Source organism: Sarcophilus harrisii, chromosome 1 (assembly GCF_902635505.1).
Source record: "Sarcophilus harrisii chromosome 1, mSarHar1.11, whole genome shotgun sequence".
NCBI classification, from domain to species: domain Eukaryota; kingdom Metazoa; phylum Chordata; class Mammalia; order Dasyuromorphia; family Dasyuridae; genus Sarcophilus; species Sarcophilus harrisii.
In genome coordinates, this window is record NC_045426.1 from 689,496,763 (window position 1) to 689,520,210 (window position 23,448).

Consider the following 23,448-nt stretch of genomic DNA (forward strand, 5'->3'; position numbering starts at 1 on the left):
TGTGCCCTCAGTCCCTGTGTGTAGTTTTGTCACTGCTCATGGCCCAGGGGTCCCAGCACTGCCTCCCGTGGAGACCCCGGGCTTAGCCGGCAGCTCTGAGGCTGGGCCAGGCAGCATGGTGGGTTTGGGGCCCTGGGCTCAGACGGTGCTGCTGCGACATGGCCAGTCCGGGCTCCGGTTTCTCCCCAAGATGTGGGACTAGCTTTTAAATCTCCGACCCGAACATGGCTAGTTGCCGGGTACGTATCCAGATTTCCACAGTGGGACGAACTCCTGCCACCATCATGAAAATCAGCCATTCCCAGCCTCCTGCCCCCCCAACTCTGAGGGGTTTTAAAAAGCCAGAGCCCCCAGACCACTCTGTTAGGGAACTGCTGGGGAGGAGCAGGTTCATAGATCAAGACCCCACAAATTGGCTTTTTTGTGCTTAAAATTAGGTCTTATTTAGAAGAAAAAAACGGGGCAGCCGGAGTCAGGAAAATCTGAGTTTGCTGCAGCCTCAGAGCTTGGCAGCTGTGTGAGCCTGGGCGAATCACTTCTACCTGTTTGCCTCATTTTGTAGGTTTTTAATAAATCTTCTTTCCATTCCCTATAAAATCATAAATCCACAGCAGCACAGATAGTGCGTCCATCCAAGGTAATCCCAGTAAACTGGATAGAAAACGCCATCTGCATCCAGAAAAAGAACCACAGAGACTGAATGTCAATCAACATTTGCTATATTGCTTTGCTTTTTTTTTTTTCTCTCTCCCAACATGGTTCATAAAGAAATGTGTATTTAAAAAGTTAACATATGGATTAATTGCCACAAGGGGAAAGAAACTGGAACGCGAGGTTTGGCAAGGGTCAGTGGCGAAAAATTATCCTTCATGTGTTTTAAAAATAAAAATGAAGTAAAAAGTTAATATACCAGAAAAATAAAAATGAATAAAGAAAAAAATATATCAGATCTAACACTCGCCATTTGCAGGTAATGAAATAAGCCCAGAGGGTCTCATGTGGACCAACGTTGTAGAAATAAGGAAACAGGCAGCAGGTTCAGGGGAACTGGACCCAGGCAGCCCCACCTGCTCGTTTCCTCCTCCCTGGCACAAATCACCGTCCCTGCCCATGGCGTTTGGGCCAGCACGTCCTTGGAAGGACCCGGAACCAGAATACACTACTGCACCGTGACCCTGTTAGCCATTCCCCTGAGAGGGAGGTAGTTCTCTGCAGGGGCATGGGAGGCTCTGGGGAGCTTGAGCTCCCTCCTCCCCTTATCGGTCACCATCTAAGCAGGACGAGGGTCGCACAGGCCCAACCGAGTCAGCCACATCTACAGGGCTGTTTCCCCTCCCTTCCCACCAGCTCTATCCAAAATCATTTCTGTGGGGCACGGAGGGGGAGGAGGCACGTGGAATCCCATGTGAGGAGGGCCAGATCTGGTATCAAGACCTGAGTTCGGATTCCGATTCTGCTACTTCATGGCTGGGTCACTGAACAAGTCTTTGTTTAAGTCTCTTCTAAAATTGAGTTTGATCATAGATCCATGGCTAGGGAAAACTCAAGAAGTGTTATCCAACTTCCCTGTCCCCCCCAAGACCACCACTCCTCGTGCCCATTTTACAGATGAATAAAATGAAGCAGAGAGGCTGACCCACCCCAAGATCACAGGCAGATGGGGGGTATGTCCCTCTCTAAACCCAGTGATCTTCCCAGCCTATTCCCCTGATTCAGGTCAGTTCTGCATGGAGGATCCTACAACAAAGCCTGCCTGGGTTGGGGGCTGCTCCTGGAGGGGCCACAGAATAGCAGGGAAGCAGCCCCCAGAAAGGGATCCACAATAATCACAAAGCAGCCATATTGATGGGCTGGTTCTGGACTCAGGGCATCTGGGTCCAAACTTCATCTCCAACCCCTAGTGCTCAGGTAAACTTTTGCCTCAATTGCCTTCTCTGTAAAAACAGTTTGGACTACATGGTCCTCCTGGACCCCACTGGCAAGGCTCCTGTGACACAAGTGGAAAAGGGGAGTTAATCTGCTTTATCCTATTGCTGCCATGGGCATTTTTAAGATGCCCCTCCCATGGGTAAACCGGTGGCGTTCTGAGGGACGCCCCTCAGGGGCAGGACGAAGCCCCCAAACACCAACTGTCCGGTCCTTCCGAACTGCATGTGGCCTACATATGCACGTGTAAACAGTGGTGTGCATATGTGCTGATGTGAGGAGATAGAGTGCCAGAAAAGGAAAATGCTTCCTTTAGGAGGAGACAACTCAGGCCTAAGATGTGGAGGTGGAGACGTGGGCCCAGGACATGTGGTGGTCCCCATGAGGAATGTGGGAGCCAGCACCGAGATTATGCGATGACCAATTCTGACAGACGTGGCTCTTTTTCAACAAGGAGCCCGGTCACTTTCTAATGGAATTGTGATAGTCATTGTATCCAGAACTATGGAGGCTGATCATGGATCACAACATAGTATTTAGACTCTTTTTTTGTTGTTTGCTTGCTCTTTTTTTTTCTCATTTTTCCCCCTTTTTGATCTGATTTTTCTTGTGCAGCAAGGTAAATGTGGAAATATGTGTAGAAGAATTGCACATGCTTAACATATATTGGATTACTTGATGTCTAGAGCAGTGGGTGGGAGAAGGGAGGGAGAAAAAATTGGAACATGGGCTTTTGCAAGGGCGAATGTTGAAAACTTCATATATTTTGTATATATTTTGAAAATAAAAAAAATATAATTAAAAAAAAGTGTGAAGGAGAGCAATGTGTGTTACCCAGGCTTATTAAGCCTGGATCTACTGGTAGGAGGCAGATGGCGATGGCCTCCCCACACTGGAGGAGGAGGCAATAGGAGACTCGGGGCAGTAGGGAGTCACCAAGTGTTTTTTAAGCAGGGGTGTAACAGGTCAGATTTCCACTTTAGGTAGGATATTTTCTTCCATTGTATTGAGGGGATTGATGGAGAAAGAAGAGGTTTCAAGAGAAAGACCAATTAGGAGGCTACTGCCATAGTCCGGATAGGAGGGAGGGCTGGCCAATTGAAGGCAGAAGACATGTATTGGATGTGTAATCAGAAAGACTGGGAGGGGGCAGCTAGGTGGCACAGAAGTTGGCACTCCTTAAGTCAGGAGGACCTGAGTTCAAATCTTACCTCAGACATTTAACATTTCCTGGCTGGGTGATCCTCGGCAAGTCACTTAGCCCCAATAGCCTCAGCATTTAAAAAAAAAAAAAAAAAAAAAAAAGACAACAGATTGCATGTGGGAGAAGATGAGGCAAATAAGGGTGTCTGAGGCTATGAATTTATCCCTATGGGATAGATATTAACCAATGAAAATTTAGAAAGCATTTCATTACATGCCCTCAACAGAAGAAAAAAATAAAAGGAAATTTGGAGAAAGGGCAGGGGAATCATTAGATTTATTTATGGGAACCCCTCACTTTACAGATAAGGAAACTGAGGCTTCTAGGTAATGGGGGGCAGAACTGGGAGTCCAGACGCTTTCTCCAGCTCGGGACCAGAGAACTTTGGGTGACTCTCCAAGGACTGCTGGTACCCGAGATGCCCCCATGGTGTTCTTGCTGTTGCTCAGGAGGGGTTGGAGGCAGGGGAGTGTTTCTCTTGCCTGGGTCTCCAGCCTTTGTCATATACAGGAAGGGCTTGGGCTGCGCTGATTTGGTAACCCACAAATCTGGCCTTGATATGAATGATTTACCCTAATCCCAAATCCAATTTAGCATCACCTCGAGGAGGGAACAAGCACATTTGCAAAGTGTCTATACCAGGCACGGTCCTAAACTCTTCTCAAATATCTGATTTGAGAGGTCATTCCTCCACTCTTTATGGCCTACGAGAATATTCCCAAATCACTTACACTCTCAGGACCCCTAAAGTCAACTGACATTTGCACAGAGATTTAAAGTCTACAAGTTATGTTCCAAACATTCTCTCACTTGATCTCAATCCTATGAATAACTAGCTTTTTACACGATGTTTTAATTTGCAGAATGCTCTTCTTATTGACTCATTGGATCCTCCCTGGATCAATATGGATCAATGCCTGGAAGGCAGGTGCAATTATTTATTATCCCTACTTTACAGATGAGGAAAGTGAGGGAAACAGAATGAATGACTTGCCCAGAGTCTTCACACAAGTTATCCGAAGATTTCCAATTCTGGTTTTCCTAATTCTATCCACTAGGACTCGCCTCTGCCTCTAACAAACCCGAGAGGTGATTATAGGAATTACAGGAATCACTGTTATTTTTTGGATGGAGCAGCCAAGGCTCTGAGATGTGACAGATCACCAGCGATCACGTCAGAGGAGGTATCGGAAACCCGATTTCTCCTAACTAGTCCAGCTTTCCTCAACATCACTGCCAATTGAGAGGGCTGCCTTAGACAGCCTTACATCCTGGGCCCCCTGGGGAAGACTATGGAAGCCTTCTCAGAATCATGGTTTTAAGTGAATAAAATACCAGTCATCAAAAAAAACTCCAAATATATTGAAATGCAGTTACCAAAAATGAAAATAAAAAATAAGATTCATGATGGTCCCAGTAAAGTCCTATGGTTGATCTGAAAAAGAGAATCCCTGTTTAAAAAAAAAAAAAAAAAAAAAAAAAAAGATGGATTTCAGTTCCTGGTGGATTTGGAGCCACTGGATGAGGTTCATCTATTTCTTACTTGGGTGGCTCTGGGCAAACTGCTTCTCCCCCTTCCCCCAGGTCCATTTCTTCCTTTTGTCGGCCCATGAGAAGCATCCTCTTGGGAGTCCCCGGGCTTGTTGAGGTCCTTCAGGTGTTCCCATTGGAGGACAACAGTGAGAGCTGCTGGGATACCACAGAGCCTCCTGGGAGAGGTCGTGGACTAGGCAGAGGAGTGTGACTCAACCATCCACACAGGGAAAGCCAAGTGGATGAAAGATGTCTATGACCTGGCTCTTCTCAACAACGAGATGGTTCAGGCCAGTTCCAATGATCTTATGATGAAGAGAACCATCTGTTCCCAGGGAGGGGACTGTGGGAAATGAATGTGGATCACAACATGGTATTTTCACTTTTTTGTTGTTTGCTCGCATTTTGTTTTCTTACTCATTTTTCTCCTTTTTAATATTTTTAAATTTTTTATTGAAGTTTATTTTTAAAACATATACAAGGATAATTTTTTCAACATTGAACCTTGAAAAACCTTGTGTTCCAATCCCCCCCCCCTTTCTCTACCCCCTCTCTTAGATGGCATATAATCCAATATGTTAAACATGGTAAAAAAAATATATGTAAAATCCAAATTCGGCGTACATGATATTTCTTGTGCAGCACAATAATTGGGTAAATACGTACAGAAGAATTGCACATGTCTAACATATTCTGGATTTCTTGCTGTCTATGGGGAGGGGCTGGGGGAAGGGAGGGGAAAATTTGGAACACAACGTTTTGCAAGGGTCAGTGTTCAAAGTTATCCATGTATATGATTTGAAAACAAAAAGGTTACAAAAAGCTGTCTGTGGCCCAGATGAAGACGTGGAATAAGAACAGCAATCTGGAGATGCTGTCATCAGGGAGGACAGGAAGAGAGGGAAAATGGAAAGGTAGGAAGCAGATGGGAGCTACAGAGATGGGGAAGTAGTAGAACGTAGAGATTTTAGGTAGATAAACTAGATGCAGAAATAGAAGGGTGGTATATAATAAAGAGACTGATGAGAGAAAGAAACAGAGTGAAAGGCAGAGAGACAGAGACAGAGAGAGAGACAGAGAGACAGAGTCAGAGACAGAGAAAAGGAGACAGACAGAGAGAGACAGAGAGACAGACAGAAAGAGACAGAGACAGAGTGAGAGAGAGAGAGACAGAAAGAGAGACAGAGGCAGAGAGAGACAGAAACAGAAAGAGAGACAGAGAGAGAGACAGACAGAGAGAGAGAGACAGAGAAACACAGAGACATAGTCACATAGAGATGGAGGGGGGAACGAGAGAGATAGAAAGAGGGATACAGAGAGAAATAGAGACAAAGATAGAGATAGAGGTGGGAAAGAAGAGGGAGACAGAGAGACAGACTTGGAGTCAGACACAGAGGGAGATAGACAGAGACAGACAGAAAGCGCTACACAACCGGGCCAAAAAGTTCACATGAATGAATTGGGCCCAGAACTGAACAGCTGGAAGAGTCAATTAGATTTCCTTTAGGAAACAGCCAAGTTTTCCCCTGACCCCAAGCTCCTCAAGGAACAGGCTCATGCCTTTAATACTAACGTTCTGCGTGACTGAGACATGGAGCCCGGCTGCCCCTTGCCTGTAGCCTGCGGAGGCTGGGACGGTGGAGGTGGCGGAGGGGGGGCGGGGAAGAGGGAGGAGGGTTGGGGGGTTGGGAGCAGTCTAGGACATAAAAGGAACCATAGAGAAGGAGAGGTGGGCTGGCCGCCGGCCGGAGCCCACCCCAGTGGAAGGGCCCTGGGAACTGCCCAGAGTGAGCCAGCCCCGCCATCAGTGCTGCTGGGGAGGAGGTCCGTGGGAGGAGGGCGCTCACCTAACTCTCCACAGAGAAGGGGCTGGCCCGGCATGACCCAGCTGCGTTGGGGCCCCTGCTCCCCTGGCTCACACACACAGCCCTTCTCACTCACGCCAGCCTCTGTACCAAAGCACGAAGCGGCGGCTGCACACAGCAGGCACTTAATGAGTGCTTGTTCCCGAGCTGGGCGGTCGCAGTCCGCAGGGCTGGCCTGGCGGGAGAGCTGAGGCTGGGAGGAGGGTCGTGTGGCCAGCCTGGTCCCTTCTCCATCTACTGGATATGGCGGGAAGTCTCCTCCAGCTTCCGAGTCCCAGAGGGGAACGACCCTAGAAGAGGCCTGAGGGGGCTCGCTCGCCCTTTTCCTGGTGACCAGGGCCTGACCCACGGTGCCCGACCTCAGTCAGTGCCCGATCCCGGGAGGCTCTTGTTGCAGGACGGAGAGGAAGCCAGATGGGCCCTGGGCATGGATCTGGAAGGACCTCATAGCCCAAGTCCAACCCTCTCTTTTGACAGGCAGAAAGTGACTTGGCTAAGATCAGAGGTAGGATTTGAATCCAGTCCTTTGCCCCACATCTGGCACCTGCACTGAGCACGGGGCCATGCAGTGGGGCACCTCTGGGATCCTGGAGATCCCAGAAAACAGAGCATCAGTTTTCTCATCTGTAAAATCGGAACAAAGTCCACACTCACACTACCAAGAGCTAACATGAGTTTTGCGGACCTGGAAAGGGGGAGGCCGCAGCCATACAGAAAGGCTTCCCTTGCCAAAGATCATTACCTTTTTGTCTAAGTTTGGACATTTCCTCCACTCCCCCAGGCTAACTCTTCTCCCTGTTCTGGGAGCCAGCCAGGGCCCGGGGACCCCCTGGGCTAAGGCCCTGTAAGCAGCTGGACCTCCTCCATCACAACAGTTTACCGGGACATGGACCCAGGGCTCTCGTTCTTATCATCAAAGCCATTTCGCTTTTTAAGGACCGATTCTCTTGGAAAAGCATGTCAAGATGCACAAGTAATCCCTTCCATGCATAAGCCCAGGACTGGGTCACTATTAGGGAGGTGGGTCCCTACGGGAAAGAACAACAATGACAGGAACCAGGCTAACTTGTAATGAAACTATCTTTTATATAAATTATTAACCCATCCAGTTTAAAGCAGGTTTGCTATGCCCGTGTCACTTAATTCTGAAGAAGGACAGATGCGGCCTTCTACATTCATAAATTACATCAAATAATTCATGAGAAAGTAGAGAAAACAAAATGGCAGGTACAACGGAACCCCGTACGTTAAAAAAAAAAAAAAAAGACAAATTCTGATTGAACATAATGATTGCAAAATGGAAACACAAAGTTGGAACGGTTAAAATAGACGCAGGTGAGGGGGGCCGTGAGCAGGCGAGCTGTGTGCTGCTCCCGGGTCCCAGACCGGTCATCTTCCTCTCCCGCGCGCCGGGATCGAGCGCTGCCCACCGACGTGATTGCACCTCCGCGTCCGCTTGGGAGGGTGGATCTCACACTTACGAGACACCGGTGAAATAAAACCAAGAGCTCTTGGGGCATAGACAGTAGTCTAATCTCTTCCACGCCTTGTTTTAAAATTTCAATTCAGCACACTTAAAAAAAAAACCCAACCCCAAATCCCATCAAAACAAAACCCCAGAACCCCCAAACAAAAAAAACCCACAAACAAAAAAACAGCAGCAGCAAGGGATTATTTGGGATTCTTTGTCAAATACCAAATGACATCCATCATGTTGGAGGGTGCTTCTTTACTCATGTAAGAATATATAGATATATATAGATATATATATATATTTTTTAACTGTACACAATTTATAGGGTGTGACAAAGTTTCCAAAAGACTAGATCAACAAGATATTGGCCATTTCTGCACACAATTTAGTTTTTCGTTTGTTTTTTTTTTTTTTTTATACAAAGACATTGCAAGATGTAAGAGGTTGAATTTGATTTCAATGCTACAGTTAATACAAAAGTCAACAAGAAATAAAGTAACAATCCCCGCCCCCCCCCCCATAACATTATTTGACACTGAACCCTTGGGGGGTTGGGGGTGACCACCACCGGAAAGCAGAGATTGGCTGGAGAGGCCGCAGGAACCGCAAGACGCCCCCTCGGGACAGGACCCAGCTTCCTGACCCTGTGCATGCTCAGCGGGCGAGGTCCATCTTCTCTCGGCGGCTATTTCTACAGAGGGTACATTTCGGGATGGTCACGGAGAGCCTCCCTCCAGCACACGCACGGACACAGACACGCACCCACCCATACCCACAACCCCCTCCAAAAGCTCTCCTGGAAAGACCGCCTCCCATCCCCACTCCCACCCCACGGGCCGGAGGCCGGGGCCGAACCGCGTCTGGTCCGGAGCTCTTTGCAGACAGTCTTCGGCCTTCCTCTGGTGACGGCGGCCCAGGAGACTGACCGCCGGCGTTTCCCGTCAAAGCGACTTCTCTCTTCCAGGGTCCCAGTTGTCAGCGATGGAGCCTTTTTAGTTAAGTCTTTTTGGAGGAGGGGATTGTGATCCTTTTCAACTTTCTTTCAGAGTTTTAAATAGGAAAATCAATTATTCTAGGCCAGATCACAGATTTCTGAAACCCTCAAAGGTCTCTCAAAGCCAGGAGAGCCAAAAAAGCAAGTGGTTTTTGCATAGGAAGATTTTTTTTTAACCTTTCCAAGAAATTAAAAAAAAAATGGTCAAATTCATTGGAGAAGAGAAGAGTTACTTGCTTTTAAAGAGTAGCGCACTCTGCGTGTGATCCGAGGGTCGGGGAAGAAGCCAGCCCCACGCACCCCCAGTGCCCAGGCAGGGGCGTCCTCGGGCTCCTTCCGGGGAGCAGGGCTGCCCGAGCCCTGAGGGGGCTCTCCACCTCGGACCACACAGGAAGCTCCAGGGACTTTGGCTCGGCCTGAAAGCCCTGCACGTGCCCAGGGCTCTGCCCGCTCCCTCCCTGCCCTGTCCCCACCAGCAAAGGCCCTCAAGCACTAAGTCTTCATTTTCAAGCACCTATTTTTTTGTTTTTAATTCATGAACTGATTGTAGTATATGACTGAAGAATCAGTGACAGTGGTACAGGGATTCACTGCATATATTATGTACATCACGTCTCTTGGCTTTCCAACAGCGATTCCCGTCACTCCGGCCCACGGACGAGAGGCCGGGCTGTTTGGGACCCGTGGCCTTGGAGACGCTCCGGCTCCTTCTCTCCCTCGGACAGCTGCTTCCACTGCCTCCCTATCCCTGGTTCAGATTTCAAAGGCGGGCACGGGGCAGGGCCAGAGCTCGCGGCCCTCCTTCTCATGCCCGGCCCGCTGGCCCCGATGCCGGGGGCGCCCCCGAGTGTCCAGAGCGGAGGCTCCTTTGCCCCCATCCCCCAGGGAGCTCCAGGGGAGGGGTGGGTTCCAAGGCGAACAGGCCTCTGCTTTCTGCTGTTTCTAAGGCAAGGCAAGGCCAGACCCCGATTCTCCCTCCCGGGGAGGGCCGTCCGGCTGCCCTGGGCTGGAGCTTTTATTTCGGAGTTGCTATTGCTGCTTCTAAAAACGAGCCCCAGAAGTTTCTGGAGATGGAAAGGAGGAAGAGGAGGGTTTCTCTGGTTGCTGCCATATGCTTAATAATGAACACGTATAAAAAGTGGTCAAACCTAGGGGAGGGCTCGGCTGCCGGTTTATGTACAATAATTTAATCAGCTGTATATAGTTAATACCTAAAAAATTAATTCAAGATCAAAGTCCTTCATGCATTTTATGAGGAAGTTGTGGAGTCCGGCGGCGGGCAGCTGGGTGGGGCTGGGGCCAGGAGTCTTCCTGGGCGGTCCGGCCTCTGCAGTTACACTTTGAGCTTCTTCATGGTCTCGAGCCGCTTTTTCAGCAGCTCCCCGATTTCCTGAAGCGAGTGCTGGTAGCTGCTCTGCACCTTCCCATGCACAGTCTTTGTGAACTTCTCCTCCTGCGGAGAAGGGAACGAGCGGCTGACGCCGGGGGGATGCAGGGGCTGCCCGGCCTGCCGCCGGCCCCGCCTCCCAGCCCTTCTCTGCATGAGTGGGGGGGACCTCAGGATAGAGGGCCTGGCCACGCCCCGAGAGGCCTCCTAGCCCATCCCTTTTATCCTTTGTTCCAAAGGATGGACTTTCTACAGGTGGAAACAGTGGCAATTGCTACAAGAATTAGGCCCAAGGCCTTGCTGAGGCTCCTTCCCAGCGTTAGAATTGGGGGCCCCTCCTCCCCAGTGAGACCAGGGATCAATGTCCCGCCTGGGCACCTTCTGCAAACAGGGCGGCTGTCTACCTCCATTGGGCAAAAATGCAGCCCTGCTTCCCCCGGTAGGAGAGGAAGGCAGGGAGGAGAGGAGAAAGAAAGGAGGAGGGAAAGAGGGAAGGAGGAAGGGAGAGAGGGAAGAAAGGAAGGAGGGAGGGAGGAAGGAAAGGGGGAGGGAAAGAGGGAAGGAGGAAAGAAGACAAGGAAGGAGGGAAGGAGGGAGGAAGGAAGGAGGAAGAGAGGAAGGAAAGGGGGAGGGAAAGAGGGAAGGAGGAAAGAAGACAAGGAAGGAGGGAAGGAGGGAGAAAGGAAAGGGGGAGGGAAAAAGAAGAGAGGGAAAGAAGAAGGAAAGAAGGAAGAGAGGGTGGGTATCTGATCAATTCAAATATCTTCCTTCCAGAGGCAGGAAGAGCCAGAGGCGACGAGGCGGGCCCAACTGGTGAGCGTTTCCTTATCTACTCAACAGGCTGCTTTCTCCCCCCTCCTCTCCCTCCCCAAAAGGGACCACCATGTGTTGGGCACTTTGTAGAAGTTCAGGAGCTACTGACGTCACCACTATCACTATTACTGTTCTCCTCAAGGTAACAAGTCGGGGCCAGTCTGCCTCAGTTTCTCCTGAGCGTTAGGAGTCTTGGCTTGGGGACAACACTTCGCTGTGGATAGATCTCAGGGCGTCTAAACAACTTTTTTTTTTTTTAATATTCTGACAGCTCATATTGATAGTATGAGTTTCCTTGATTAAAAAACAAATACGAAAACCTCCAACAAGCCCTCAGAAGGAACAGGAGGGTCCCAGGGGCCCTCCTGGGATGAGACGGGGTCCTCAGCCTCCACTCCACAGCTCGCTCTCTGTCCGGACCTTGGACAAACCTGATCCCCCAGGGCCGGGCCTGAGAGCTGGCAGGGGAGGGGGTGGTGGGTTGCCCGTCTCTTACCTGTGAAAGAGCAGGGTCTTCTAGGGATAATTCTTCAAGTTTCAGTGCGGCCAGCAGAGTCTCGAGCCCCTTGATGTGCTCTAGGACGCTGGAGATGAGCAGCTGGAGACCGGCCACATAGTGCTGGAAGCTGGAGAAGATGGGCGGCTGCAGGGACAGGAGAGGGGAATGAGATGCCCGGGAGCCCGGCCATGGCAAGAGAAGCAGGGACCCAGGCCGGAGGATGGCCGGCCCCGCCCCCTGCTGCCTGCCTGACCGCGGCCCTCAGCGATCCTGCCGTCTCTGGCTCATGCGCTGGGCAGCCAGAGCCCAAGGTCTTTCCCCCAGGATGTGGGGCCCGAGCTCATGTCCACGGCTTAAGTCCTTGAGGGGCTGGATTGGGGGAAGGTCAGAACAGCCCCTGGAGCGAGGGGGAGGAGACCGCCCAGCTGGTCAGGGCTAGAAGGGGCTTCCCCCAGCTTGGCTCCTGCAGACCCTGTGCAGAAGGGGCCCCGCCCTTCCTCAGCAGCTGCTGATCCCCAGTGACTGTGACAGAGCCAGAGGGACCGCGAGCCGGGGCTGGCAGCAGCCCACAGACCCCTGGACGGCTTCCTTGGAAGAAAGGGGCTCCTCTGAGGTGGCCAGCACCCCACCAGATGCCATCTCTTTGCCACTCACAGGCTAGGGCAGGGGCCAGGAAGGGGCCGGGGCCCATCTCCCCTCAGACTCTCCTGGACAAGCCCGTGCCCCCACGCCCGGCGTCCAAAGGGCTCGTGGCTGCCCCCTTGGCTGTCAGTGGGTCAGTGCGTGTGCCTCCACCCATGCACCCCGAGGACCATGGGAGCTGCCCAAAGGACCCGCACCCCAAAGCTTCCCTGGTGGTCTCCCCCACCCCAGCCGAGTGGGGCTCCCTTCCGGAGGCACCTCTGGGTCTGCCCCTGGACAGGAGGGCTCTCCCCACCCCCACCCTCAGGTGGCAGTGTCTCAGAAAGGGCAGGGGCTTCAGCGCACGGGCCCGCTCTGCACCGAGCTCTAACACCCGGGCCAAAGCCCAAGGGCAGCGTTCGGCCCGGGCCACACCAGCCTCAAAGCCAAGATGGAAGGCCTCTGGGCCCCGGCCCCAGTCCTGCCTGGTGTCCTCCTCCAGACGCTCTCTGGGCGTTCTCAGGGAGGACTGACCCGGCTCTCTGAGCAGGCCCCTGGTGCCCCCTCAGCTGCCCTATACCCATTCCTGGACTTACAGACCACCAAGGCCCCAGATCTTTCTCCCCAAAACCGCACATGAGCCGTGCCTTTCTCATTTCTGTCTGAAGTTAGAGCAAAGCCGTGACTGAGCATGTCTCATTTGTGGCCGGTCCCTCCCAGAAACAGACCGCCCGAGGCCAGGGGAACAAGGGGCTGCAGCAGGGGCCTCCCTGCACTGGGGGGTGGGGGACAATGGGACAGGGGCCAAGCGAGAGCAGCCTGGGCCCGACCCCTCCCCACGGTGTGATTACCATCAGGGTGTTGGTTTCTTTTTTCTTCTTTTTCCTCTTCTGTAGATTTAATTTATACGGCTGCAGGACATTGTCACAGTAACTCGTCACCCAGAGAACAATGGAGATGGTCTGAGGGAAAAGAAAGAAATGTGTATTACACAAGCGGCAGAGAGGGGGAAGAGATTGTGGAGGGGGTGAGAGTGAGGAAGAAATGGGGGAAGGAGAGAGGAAGGGAGAGGGAGAGAGACAGAGAGGAGGGAGGGAGAGAGGGAGGGAGAGAGAGACAGACAGACAGACAGACAGACAGAGGGAGGGAGAGACAGAAAAACAAGACTCTTAGGGTACGAGGATCCAGAACCAGTAAGGGACCCTGGGGGTCTCCTGGCCCCGCCCCGCCCCCATTTCACAGAAGAGAAGCTGGGGGAACACACAAAGAGGAGGGAGACCGAGGGGCAGGCAGGAGGGGGAGGGGCAGGGTGGCGTGCTCACCTCCACAAAGAAGACCAAATTCTCTAAGATTCTGGGATGCGTCTTCAGGCCCCCGTCCTGTACTTCTAGCATGTCTCCTTTACACTGACTGAACACTTCTGCAAGACAAAAGGCAAAGACCCCAGTCAGTCTCCTGCTGGCCCGAGGGGGGGCCGGAGGGTGAGCGGGGCCTCTGGGAGCAGGGGAGAGGGAAGGGCGCCTCCTCTCTTTATGATCTTCTCCCCATCCCAGGGACACTCCCGTAGCTTTCTGGGCCCTACAAAATCAGAGGCCGCAGCCAGGAGAATGAAGGGCGCTCCCGATGGAAAGACCAGAGATGTCTTTCTTTCTCAGGCCCAAGTTTCGGACCAGGAATCCCCATCACCTCGGAGTCACAACCACTCTGCTTCGGGATGATGAAGCAGAAGGGCTCGGGGCTCCCGGGAAGGGAAGGGCCCCCAGATCAGCGCGCCTGAACCTCATCACACCCGCCGCCCAGACCGAGGCACCAGAGATGAGCCATTCCGGAAAAGCGTATGCACAACAGGGACTCCTAAGTGTCACTTACCCCTTAATTGCTCTAGTAAAGAGTCACAACTATTCCCTATTCTCTCCTGGATCTCGGCCGTGTCCTCTGAAAAGGAAGGAGAACATTCTGGCTTTGTCACATGTAAAGGGAAGGTGCACATGGCTCCCAAGAACCTCCCTGGCTGAACCTGCGCCCCCTGGGCCCACCCGGACCCCGAACCTCTGTGGGGCCTCGTGCCTTCTTGGCCAGAGCAATCGCCCCGGATGAGGGGGAGATCAAAACCCACGTCTTTCAATGAATGACCCATTTGGGCGGAACAGCTCCCCTGACATTCCCAATTCTGATCCAGCCCCGACTCTCACTGCACAAGGAACCTAGAAGGTCTGTGCTTTCTGCCAGCGACGCCTTTCTGATACAGGCTCTGCGCTACACCAGCGGCTTCTTCCATTTCGAAATCTCCCAATTAACTGGAGAATGTATGGCAGAGGGCTGTTGTGACAGGAGATTTTTTTAGTTAATGGGCATTAATTATTAATTATCATACGTAGCCGCCCCAAATGCTGCAGCGGGAGGGGGACAGAGCCTCAGCCTCTCAGAGGTGCCCATGGAGCCACGGTCAGTACAGGCAGTAGGGACGAGGGGCTCCAGCCGGGCCGCTCCTGCTGGCCGCCCAGCGAGGAGACCGCGGCTCGTGAGGGCCCAGGCCACCTCTGGGTGACAGCTGTTGTCACTGGGAACCAAACGTTACTTACTGTCTCAGCCGAGAGTTTCTGCTCAATGAAGGCCTTTCCCCCAACATGCCCGATTTACTTTCAGAGCAAACAAAATCATCATCTCTGAATCAGCAACAAGATTTATCTGGCCAAAGCCCAAGGTGTGACTGACTCACACACACACACACACACACACTCTCTCTCTCTCTCTCTCTCTCTCTCTCTCTCTCACACACACACACACACACATCTTACCTAGGCCATTGGTATCTAGTTCATAAATATCGCTGACGAGATAGAAGGAGCTGGTCTGGCACTGACAGCAGCCGCTGCTGAAGAAGCCGGCCATCCGGGTGGGGACAGGACCCAGGAAAGGATACTGGGGAGGGAAGGAAAAGGGTCTCATTAGGCTGGGGGGGCAGCCGGAAGCCAGAGGCATGAGGCCCCTGAGGGAGGGGACTGTCCGGGGACCCCCCGAGTCTGGGACCACGTGGCTCCCAAGGATCGGGCCAAGCCTTGGGAAGGCGTCCCCGATGTGAGACGGGACCTGGAGTCACAAGGAGCCACCGGGGCCGTTTGGCCCAATCCCCTCCTCTTACTGAGTCTGGGGAGGATAAGTGACTTGTCCAAAGTCACCCAGGCAGCCTAGAGATCCTGGGGCAGCCCCAGGATACGGGCCCTGGCCGCGCCTCTGAAGCCCACCTGGAATGGCAAAGCTCAGAGCGGGGATCGGGCCCCTTGATCACTGGGGGGAACTCTAGAGAGATTCCTGACACATGTGAGAGGGGGCGGGCGGCTGCAGGGGCCGGGCAAGGCCACGATTCTGGGGTTCTGGGCAGCTGCCCAGTCACTGTCATTGTGCTTCTGTTCTTTCTGACCAGGAGAATGGTTTTGGGGCTTAAACAGTCAGGAGAGAAGTGGCTCATGGGCTGCTGGTCCCCAAGGCAGGAAGAGAGCACCAGCTGTGCCGGAGGAATCGAACCAGGGCCCTGCAGGCCTCTGTCCTCGTGCCCTGAAGGAGCCGGCGGCCGGCTCACCCTCCCTGGAGCCCCCACTCGGCCCTCTGTGAGCACTGGCGGAAGGAGGAGGGGGAGGGCACATGGCCTGCCTTTCCAAAAAGGGAAGCGAGGGGGCGCTGGTGAGGAGGGCGGGCCCAAGTCTGGGAGTGCCCAGGGAGACAAGGGAGCCGCCATCCCCAGGAGCCACAGCCCCAGCCGGGACAGACCAGAAGGGACCGGGCCGGGCTGAGACAGACCAGGAGGGACCAGACTGGGCTGAGACAGACCAGGAGGGGACAGGCCAGGGCGGGCCAGACCAGGAGGGACTAGGCCGGGCTGAAATCCAGGACAGACCAGGAGGGGCCGGGCCGGGCCGGGCCAGACCAGGAAGGACTAGGCCGGAGGCCGGGCCGGGCCAGACCAGGAGGGGCTGGGCTGGGCCACTCTGATTCTCTGACATATTTAGTAAACTTGTGGGTCAAAGGATGGACACAGGAGACCCTTCGAGCAAAGACGCTGGGACAAGGGCCTGAAAGAAAAGGCCGGGCCCAAGGAGTAGCCCCTGGTTCTGCGGCCCCTTAGGAAGGGTTCCCCGAGAGGGGCCTCAGTCCCCAGGACCCTGACACTGTTGAGGAGTTTCTCCAGTGACGGGAACCCTCACAAATGGCCCGTTTGTCAGATCATGCTCACGGGGAGGGGGAGCACAGCTAACATGCTCCAGTGGATGACCAAGGGAGGACCCAGAAATAATGACTCAGAACCAAATCTAAGAAGATGAAATAGAATTTGAGAGAAATGTAAAAACTGACGCTTTGGTTCAAAACCATCAAATGTATGACAGAAGGTTTTCTAGACACCAATTCATGTGAAAAAGATCAGAAAGCCTGAGTGGGCCATGGACATGACAGAAGTCAACAGTGAGCAAGAGCCAAAAAGAGTCAAGAAGGAGGCACCCATGCCATGGAGGTCTCTTCTGGGGGCCCAGCCCGAGGGAGGGCTCGGAGAAGCTGGGGACCACCAGGGGACCTCCAGCTCAGGCCAAATGGGGTCTGCTAAGAATCAAAGGCTACAAAGCCTAAAGATCGGCAAAGTACACAAGCGTGTCCCCAGGAACTGCCCTCAGAGACGGACCAGCTGACCTCTGGGCCCCGCAGAGCAGCAAGGGTCTCCTTGCTCATGCAATTGGCCACAAGCCAGAGGCCTGGATCCCGGGAGCTCGAGGGCCTGCCCAGGGTTCATGCAGTAGGAAGGGGTCAGGATGCTCAAACCTGGGTCTCCTGGTGCCCTCCCCCACTTCCAGGTTCTAAGGCCTCAGGGGCCTCCCTCCCCCTCATGAAGAACGCCGGCCCCGGCCCAACCCTGCTTCTCAGACGTACTTGGACCTTCCGCTCCACAAATCGCTTTCCCGCGTCCAGCACGCCTTCAAGCTGCTGGAGAAGTGAACGGATGGTATCGATCCTCGAGGAGACGCCGTTCTCTGTCGTCTTGTCCGAGTTTTTTGGCTCCACGGGGTGGCTGAGAGTTGGAAGCCCGCTGACCAATCTCAGGGTCAGGGAACGGATGCGCAGCCAGAGGGTCTCTTCCTCCAGGGAGAGTTTCTTGTGCTCGTCGGAAATGTCCCTTAGGGCAGAAACACCAGCAATGGCTAAGCCAGCAGAACGGAATCCCTGTGGCCTTCCCAGGGGCCACTTCCACATTTTCACAGTGACCGTCTGAGCCGTCCGGTGGCTCCCCAGCCACATCCTACCCCAAACCTGGGCCAGCCTCGTAACCCGGTGAGTCAGGAGGAGACAGTACGAGAGGTGGGCCTGATTCTGAGTTAAAAAGCAGGTACCTCTCTTTGGGATCCCAGGTGAAGAAAACGTGGAGGTCCCTATTGTCTCGCAGGTCTTTCCAGGGGATGTCGTCCTCCTCGGGGCTCAGACTCATGGACTTGACACTTTCTTCTAAGCTGGTCGATCTGTGACACAAACATAAGGACCATGTTTACAGAAACTTTGGGGAAGAAGGGAGCAGCACCTCAAAGCACACGCTTACAAACCCCCTACAAGGAGGGGCCCCAGGGTCCCATAGCCAGAGAGAAAATAAAGGGGGGCCAGGAAAGGGGACCTTGGGCAACCAAATCGGGATTTGAATCTGGTCCTCTGAGGCCCCCATCCAGCTGCCCCTTCTGCCTCTGCTCCTCCGAGGGTTTTCTTTATGCTGGGATAAAGAACAATGGGTGGGAGGAGTCCTGAGGCCACCCACAGGGAGGGGAGCGGGGGTCAGCTTAGGCTGGGCGCTTCCCTTGGAGTCGATGGGCACACAGTGGGGACAATAGGCACAATTTTCCAGGTTGGACAATAAACAATCCATAGACTTTAAGGAAAGAGAGCCGAGGTTGGCTCTGCTGTCAGTGCAGCGCCAGTCCAGGCCGTCCCACTCCTCCTGCCTCCCCACCACGGGCTCTGGATGCTCAAGGCCATTGCTCCCTCCGCAGCCCCGGGCCACACTCACATATTGGCTTCCAGCATCAGGTCCAGCAACATCCGTTCCGTGCGCACTTGGGCAAAGTGCAGAGAGTTGTTGAGCCTGTTTCTGAAAGCGATGAACTCTGGGATCTTCTCAAATGCACCATATTTGTAGGCTTGAATAATATATTCTGAGGTCTGTGAAGAAAAAACATCCCATTGGCATGAGCATCTTTAACAGATCAGAAAAGCTCGCCAGCAAAGCAAGTCAACCAGAAAGTCCAGAACAGAACCCAACAGAGAATTAAGGAACCACTTGCAGGCTAGCCGAGGTCGCGATCACTAATCTCCGACCCCTCCTCACTGCTCTGCATGACCTCTTGGCTGACACCAGCCCCCACGGGGGGCAGTGGGGAAGGGTCACCCCCTCCCCCAACTCTCAGAACAACCACCCTGCGCCTGAGCCTGCCAGGAAACAGCCCCTGGTGCTGCTTTCCTTAAGATGATGGGGAGAGCCTGTTTCTAGCAAGGCTTCAAAAATAGATCCACTGCACTGGTTCCCCCCCCCCCCAAAAAAAAAAAGGCCCAGAGACATGCTGGCTCCTTCTCACTTTATTGTTATTTTGAGTACACGATCACAAAGCGCCAAGACTTCGGGGTGACGCCCAACAAGGCCGACACAAAGGCCCACGCCACCATTAGTCCCAGAGGAACCCCCAACCCCCTGAGTGACACGATGCAGTGCGCAACCGGTAGGTGACCTGGAATCCCTGGGAGAAGCCGCCCAAGAGAGCAAGAAGGATCCTGGAGAACAGAGCTTCCCAGGAAGGAGGCCATGTCCTCAGGACTCAAGACGGCACCAGCCTCCAAAAACCTCCACAAAAATCCAACGCCTGCCAAAAAGCGAACGCGCGACACGAGCACTCTCTAAAGCAGCCTCCTTTCTGCGGGCCTCCCTCAGCTGCCTCTGTCCCCTCTCCGTTACGTCCAGATAATGTGCATGATAGGAAAATAGGGCAATAGTCACAACATACCCTCTGATAAACAGCCTCGCAGGGTTCATATCAGGCCGCGGGATTGCGCCAGGGGCGCTAATTCAACTGCACTCGATGCGGCTTTTAAACCCCCACGGGACACCTCGGTGAGCTGTTTGCCTGCAGTATCTGGAGAAATTAAAGACGGACGGACACAAGAAAATTAAAAAGATTACTTGTGATCCTGCTGGCTTAGAGAAGGACTACTTGAAAATCCTCATGTTACTTTCTGGCTCGACTCAAGGAGAGCAAGAGCGCCTCTTCCCTCAACTGCCTATGGGGGTGGGGCTGCCCTAGCCGAGGTGTGGAGGGGAGAGCGGGGGCAAACACGGCAGGGGTCGGGGCCGCGGGCACCCGGAGCGCTCACAGCAGGCGGAGCGGGCATTCCCCGGGCGGTCAGCGTGAGACCCCAGTGGCTCTTGGGCTCAGACCAAGGGCTAAAAGCACCCACTCCACCCCAACTAAGAGCTTCAGGTGGTTCTCATTTCTGGGTGGCCCCGGGAATTACAAGAGTTTGGCAGGAATTAAATGCAAGAAAAGCTGGAGAGCCCAGCAGGAAGGAAGCCACGCTACTCTTTCCCAGGTTAGAAGGCAGCTAATGCCCTGGGATCTTTCCACGGTAGTCCTCCTTTAAGCCTGCCTGTGTCATGGCCCCCAAAGCGGGTCAGAGTAGAGAGCCAAAGAGTGTCCGATGGGGGGAACAGCAGCGCCCCCCGGCCTGGCCTACGGGAGACCAGGCTAGAGACTGCAGGCAAGCGAGCTCGGCCAATCAGGGCAAGAGGCCGCCTGGACACTGAGGTCACCGAGGTGAGGGGGGTCCCTTCTGACTCTGAAATGAACCCTGGTCGCTGCCGAGAGGGCACAGAGGCCAACTCGAGAACCTCCCTGCACGGCTGTGCCAGTCTAACAGCCCCACCTGGGCACGATGGCCCCATGGGTCCCAAAGGCGCTTCTGGAGGCCCGGGGAGTCCGAGAGCAGCTCGCCCTCCAGAAGAAGAGCTTGTCCAGAGCTGTCTCAGTTCCTCAGGATCCCCGTGAAGAAAAATCCCCCCTTTCTCCACTCCCCCCCAGGGGTGCTAACAAGTGTCCATTTCAAAATGAGTGCAAACTGAACGGGAGCAAAGAGGGCTGCAGGGGAGTGGTGGGCAGCCAGGCACACGCACACAGGCACTCAACACCTTCAGAGGTCCCCGTCTTCCCCAAAGCAGGCCACAGGGCCCCCACCCCGGGGCCCTCTGCAATTCCTCATCTGGCAGCTGGCACAAGCTGCCATACAGACGTCAGGGACTCCTCTCCGTGCAGATTCAGGGGTCTGGAGCACGGTCCTCCCGCAGCAGAGTATCCTCTGCCAGGCCTCCTGTGGCCCAGGGCACTGCCCTCTTCTCTAGGTCCATGGGGGAGACAGCATCTTGCTCACAGCTAAAGAAACCAGATCTTCTTGATAGAAAATATTAAGAAATAAATCAGCTTTAGGAGTAGTTTTGGTTCCCACTTCCACAGAAAGCCATGAGGTTGAGTTGCTGCCATTTCTAGTTTATAAGGTCATCCGCCTTCAGGCCACGGGATTATCCTCACCACCAGCCAAATATCAAAGCGAGAAAGGATAAATTATTCAAAGGCTTCTTCCATCTTGGAAATGAGTTTCTTCTCATTGGAGCTTCTTCTCACCTCAAATGTCCCTTCTGTTTTCTGGACACAAAGCCAAAAAGATCCAGACTTTTATTTTACGACAACCACCTGTGACTTCTAATATGCTGAAAGATCAGAGACCCAGCTCTGTAAATATGCAATGAAGCATCATCCTCGTCCACTGACCATGAAACTCCGCTTCTCTGTGAAAACGGAGCCTCGTGCCCACAGAACCCAGGCCAGCCTAAGGCCAGGGGCCGGACCTGGACTCGCCCTGTAGGTTACTGCAAACCTGCAAATCCCCAAGACGCTGCCCGAAACGTCTCTTTCTTCAGTCATTGCTAGGCTTGGCAGAACAAGAAGCAGAATGCTGGGATTGTCTTCTGGGCTTGGTCCGTCTTTGTATTTTAAAATATAATGAAACACTGTCTGACCAACAGTCCATGACAAGCAGTTGAATGCGAGGAGAAGCATGGAGCCCGATTGTTCTTGTAGGCTCGGCCAGGGTAGGCGATTCTGGAAGCCAAGTCCCAGGGATACGGAGGTGCCCACCGCCCCAAGTCCCGCCACACACTTTCCTACAAATGGGCTTCGGAAGGACCTGCCCTTCCTTCTCCTTCATGTTCGGACATTGCCCCACACACAGAGAGAGCTGGCAGCGGGCACATGGGTCACTGCTCACAGAAGCCTGTAGTCGGTCACGTGCCGGGGCCCAGAGAGTCCAGTTAACTAAAACCTGCTGACTGACCCCTAACTTCTCCTTCCAATAGGAGCAGGTGGGCTCCTATCGTGTGCACTCCACAAGGGAACTGCAGGACACTGAGGGGAGACCCTCTACACGCCAGCAACCAGCTACTCAGAAAAACTGCTAGCCGTCCTTCCGAAGTCTCTAAATCAGAATATGGACTAATCATTTGCCAGAAATGATCCTTTAAAATTTTTCTCTTTTTATCCAATGTTCAAAAAGAACAGCTTATCCAGTCAATCAATCAACATTTATTCATCATCCCTGAAGGGCCAGGCACGAGGCTAAGAGCTAAGTTAGTTTCGTTGCCAAGTGCTTTGGAAGCTGGATAGAATCTAAGTATCACATTAACAGAGGAAAGCAGGGGCCCAGGCAGAACAGGAGACCTAGAAACGCAATGATGTCAGAGTCCCTCCTGGCTCTGCAGCTGTCCCGGGGATGACAAACCTCCCTTCTCTTCAGGAACCTTCTTGACAGCTGTGATTCCCAAGGACTTCCAAATGCCAACCCAAAGGAACTGGAGGAGAGAGGTTTTCTTTCCCAACTAAACATTCCCCCAGCCCCGGTTTGGGGGGCTCCTTCTCTTCCTAACTCCCAACTGTGCTCATTATTTCCACAGGGAGACCCTTGAAGCCCAATCTGCCCAGATAGTCAGCTAGCCCCTAAATGTGGGCAAGCACATGTCAGCAATGTACCCAGTGCCCCCATCTCTCTTCGTGATTGGTGATTTAGCTTGGCCAGCTGGAGAGGGAAACATGACGTTTAGTCTATAATATTCCAGGTTTACACTAGGAGAAACCATCTTTTTAAAAACTGTCTGTTCCATATTCCAATGACTGAAGAGCAGAGTACAATGGTCAGCAGACTCAGCAGGAGCTGCAGACCGCTGAGTTCTAAAGCTGAAGGCTCTATGAACCACTCATCGTCCCTTTGGAGCGAGCGCTCCCCCACAGACCGAGCGCTCCCCCACAGAGCGAGCTCGGTCATTAAGGCACAGATCCAAAAGACGTGCTCCGTCTGTAGGTCCTGTCATGTCAGCGATGGGGCTGACCCTGCCACCTTCTGAGGACTCTGCCCCCACAAAATGGAAGGGTTTCACAGGCTCAGCCATGGCAGGAGGGGGGTCCCTAGAGCTTTCCCAAACAGCGTGATCCTGTGGCCCCATCTAGCTATGGCCTCCGAGGTCCCTCCCAGTCTGGACACTCTGCTCTAACTGGAGCTGGGGCATTCATTAGCTGAGCCCACAGAAGAAAAGGTTTTCACTTACATCTTTCTGGTTGGAGTGGAAAAACCTGAGTGCAAAGTTGCAGGACTGGGAGGCAGCAGCATATTGACCGAGAGGCTCCGCGTAGCGGGTCAGAAGGTATCTGTAAGAAAAGGCACAGCCAGGTTATGGCCGGGCATCCCCAGAATGGCCCTGCCTCGGCTGGAAAGGGCCGGGAGTCCCCCAGGCACCTGTATCCCCAGCAGGATCGCCGCAAAGCCCAAGACATGAGGGGCAGCTCGGTGAGCCACGACCTTAACTCGGGATTCTGCGGGAGCCTGACACATCGACACAACCCAAAGCTCCTCCCAGAGCACCCGAGTCCCCACCTTCATCAGAGGCAGGAAACAGGTGCCAAAGCATCTCTCAAATGCAAACAACATTATGGCTGTTTTTTAAACCCCGTGTTTAACAAGTGCCCAGATGAGGCGTCGCCTGCAACTCCAAGGGACAAAGAACAAGACTGCTG

The 23,448-nt window shown here is 53.3% G+C and overlaps 1 protein-coding gene across 1 annotated transcript in view; it reads right to left on the minus strand.

The window, feature by feature from the left end:
- Positions 1 to 8,369: 8,369 nt before the first annotated feature.
- Positions 8,370 to 23,448, minus strand: part of NAA25 (N-alpha-acetyltransferase 25, NatB auxiliary subunit) — a 37,703-nt gene continuing 22,624 nt past the window's right edge. The window contains exons 15-24 of the mRNA XM_031948609.1: positions 22,983 to 23,082; positions 18,354 to 18,505; positions 17,692 to 17,817; positions 17,234 to 17,477; positions 15,115 to 15,238; positions 14,186 to 14,251; positions 13,639 to 13,736; positions 13,168 to 13,278; positions 11,693 to 11,839; positions 8,370 to 10,449 (exon numbers count right to left, since the gene is read on the minus strand). Coding sequence (XP_031804469.1) covers positions 10,330 to 10,449; positions 11,693 to 11,839; positions 13,168 to 13,278; positions 13,639 to 13,736; positions 14,186 to 14,251; positions 15,115 to 15,238; positions 17,234 to 17,477; positions 17,692 to 17,817; positions 18,354 to 18,505; positions 22,983 to 23,082 — 1,288 coding nt within the window. The 3' untranslated portion in view covers positions 8,370 to 10,329. The remainder of the gene's footprint in view (positions 10,450 to 11,692; positions 11,840 to 13,167; positions 13,279 to 13,638; positions 13,737 to 14,185; positions 14,252 to 15,114; positions 15,239 to 17,233; positions 17,478 to 17,691; positions 17,818 to 18,353; positions 18,506 to 22,982; positions 23,083 to 23,448) is intronic.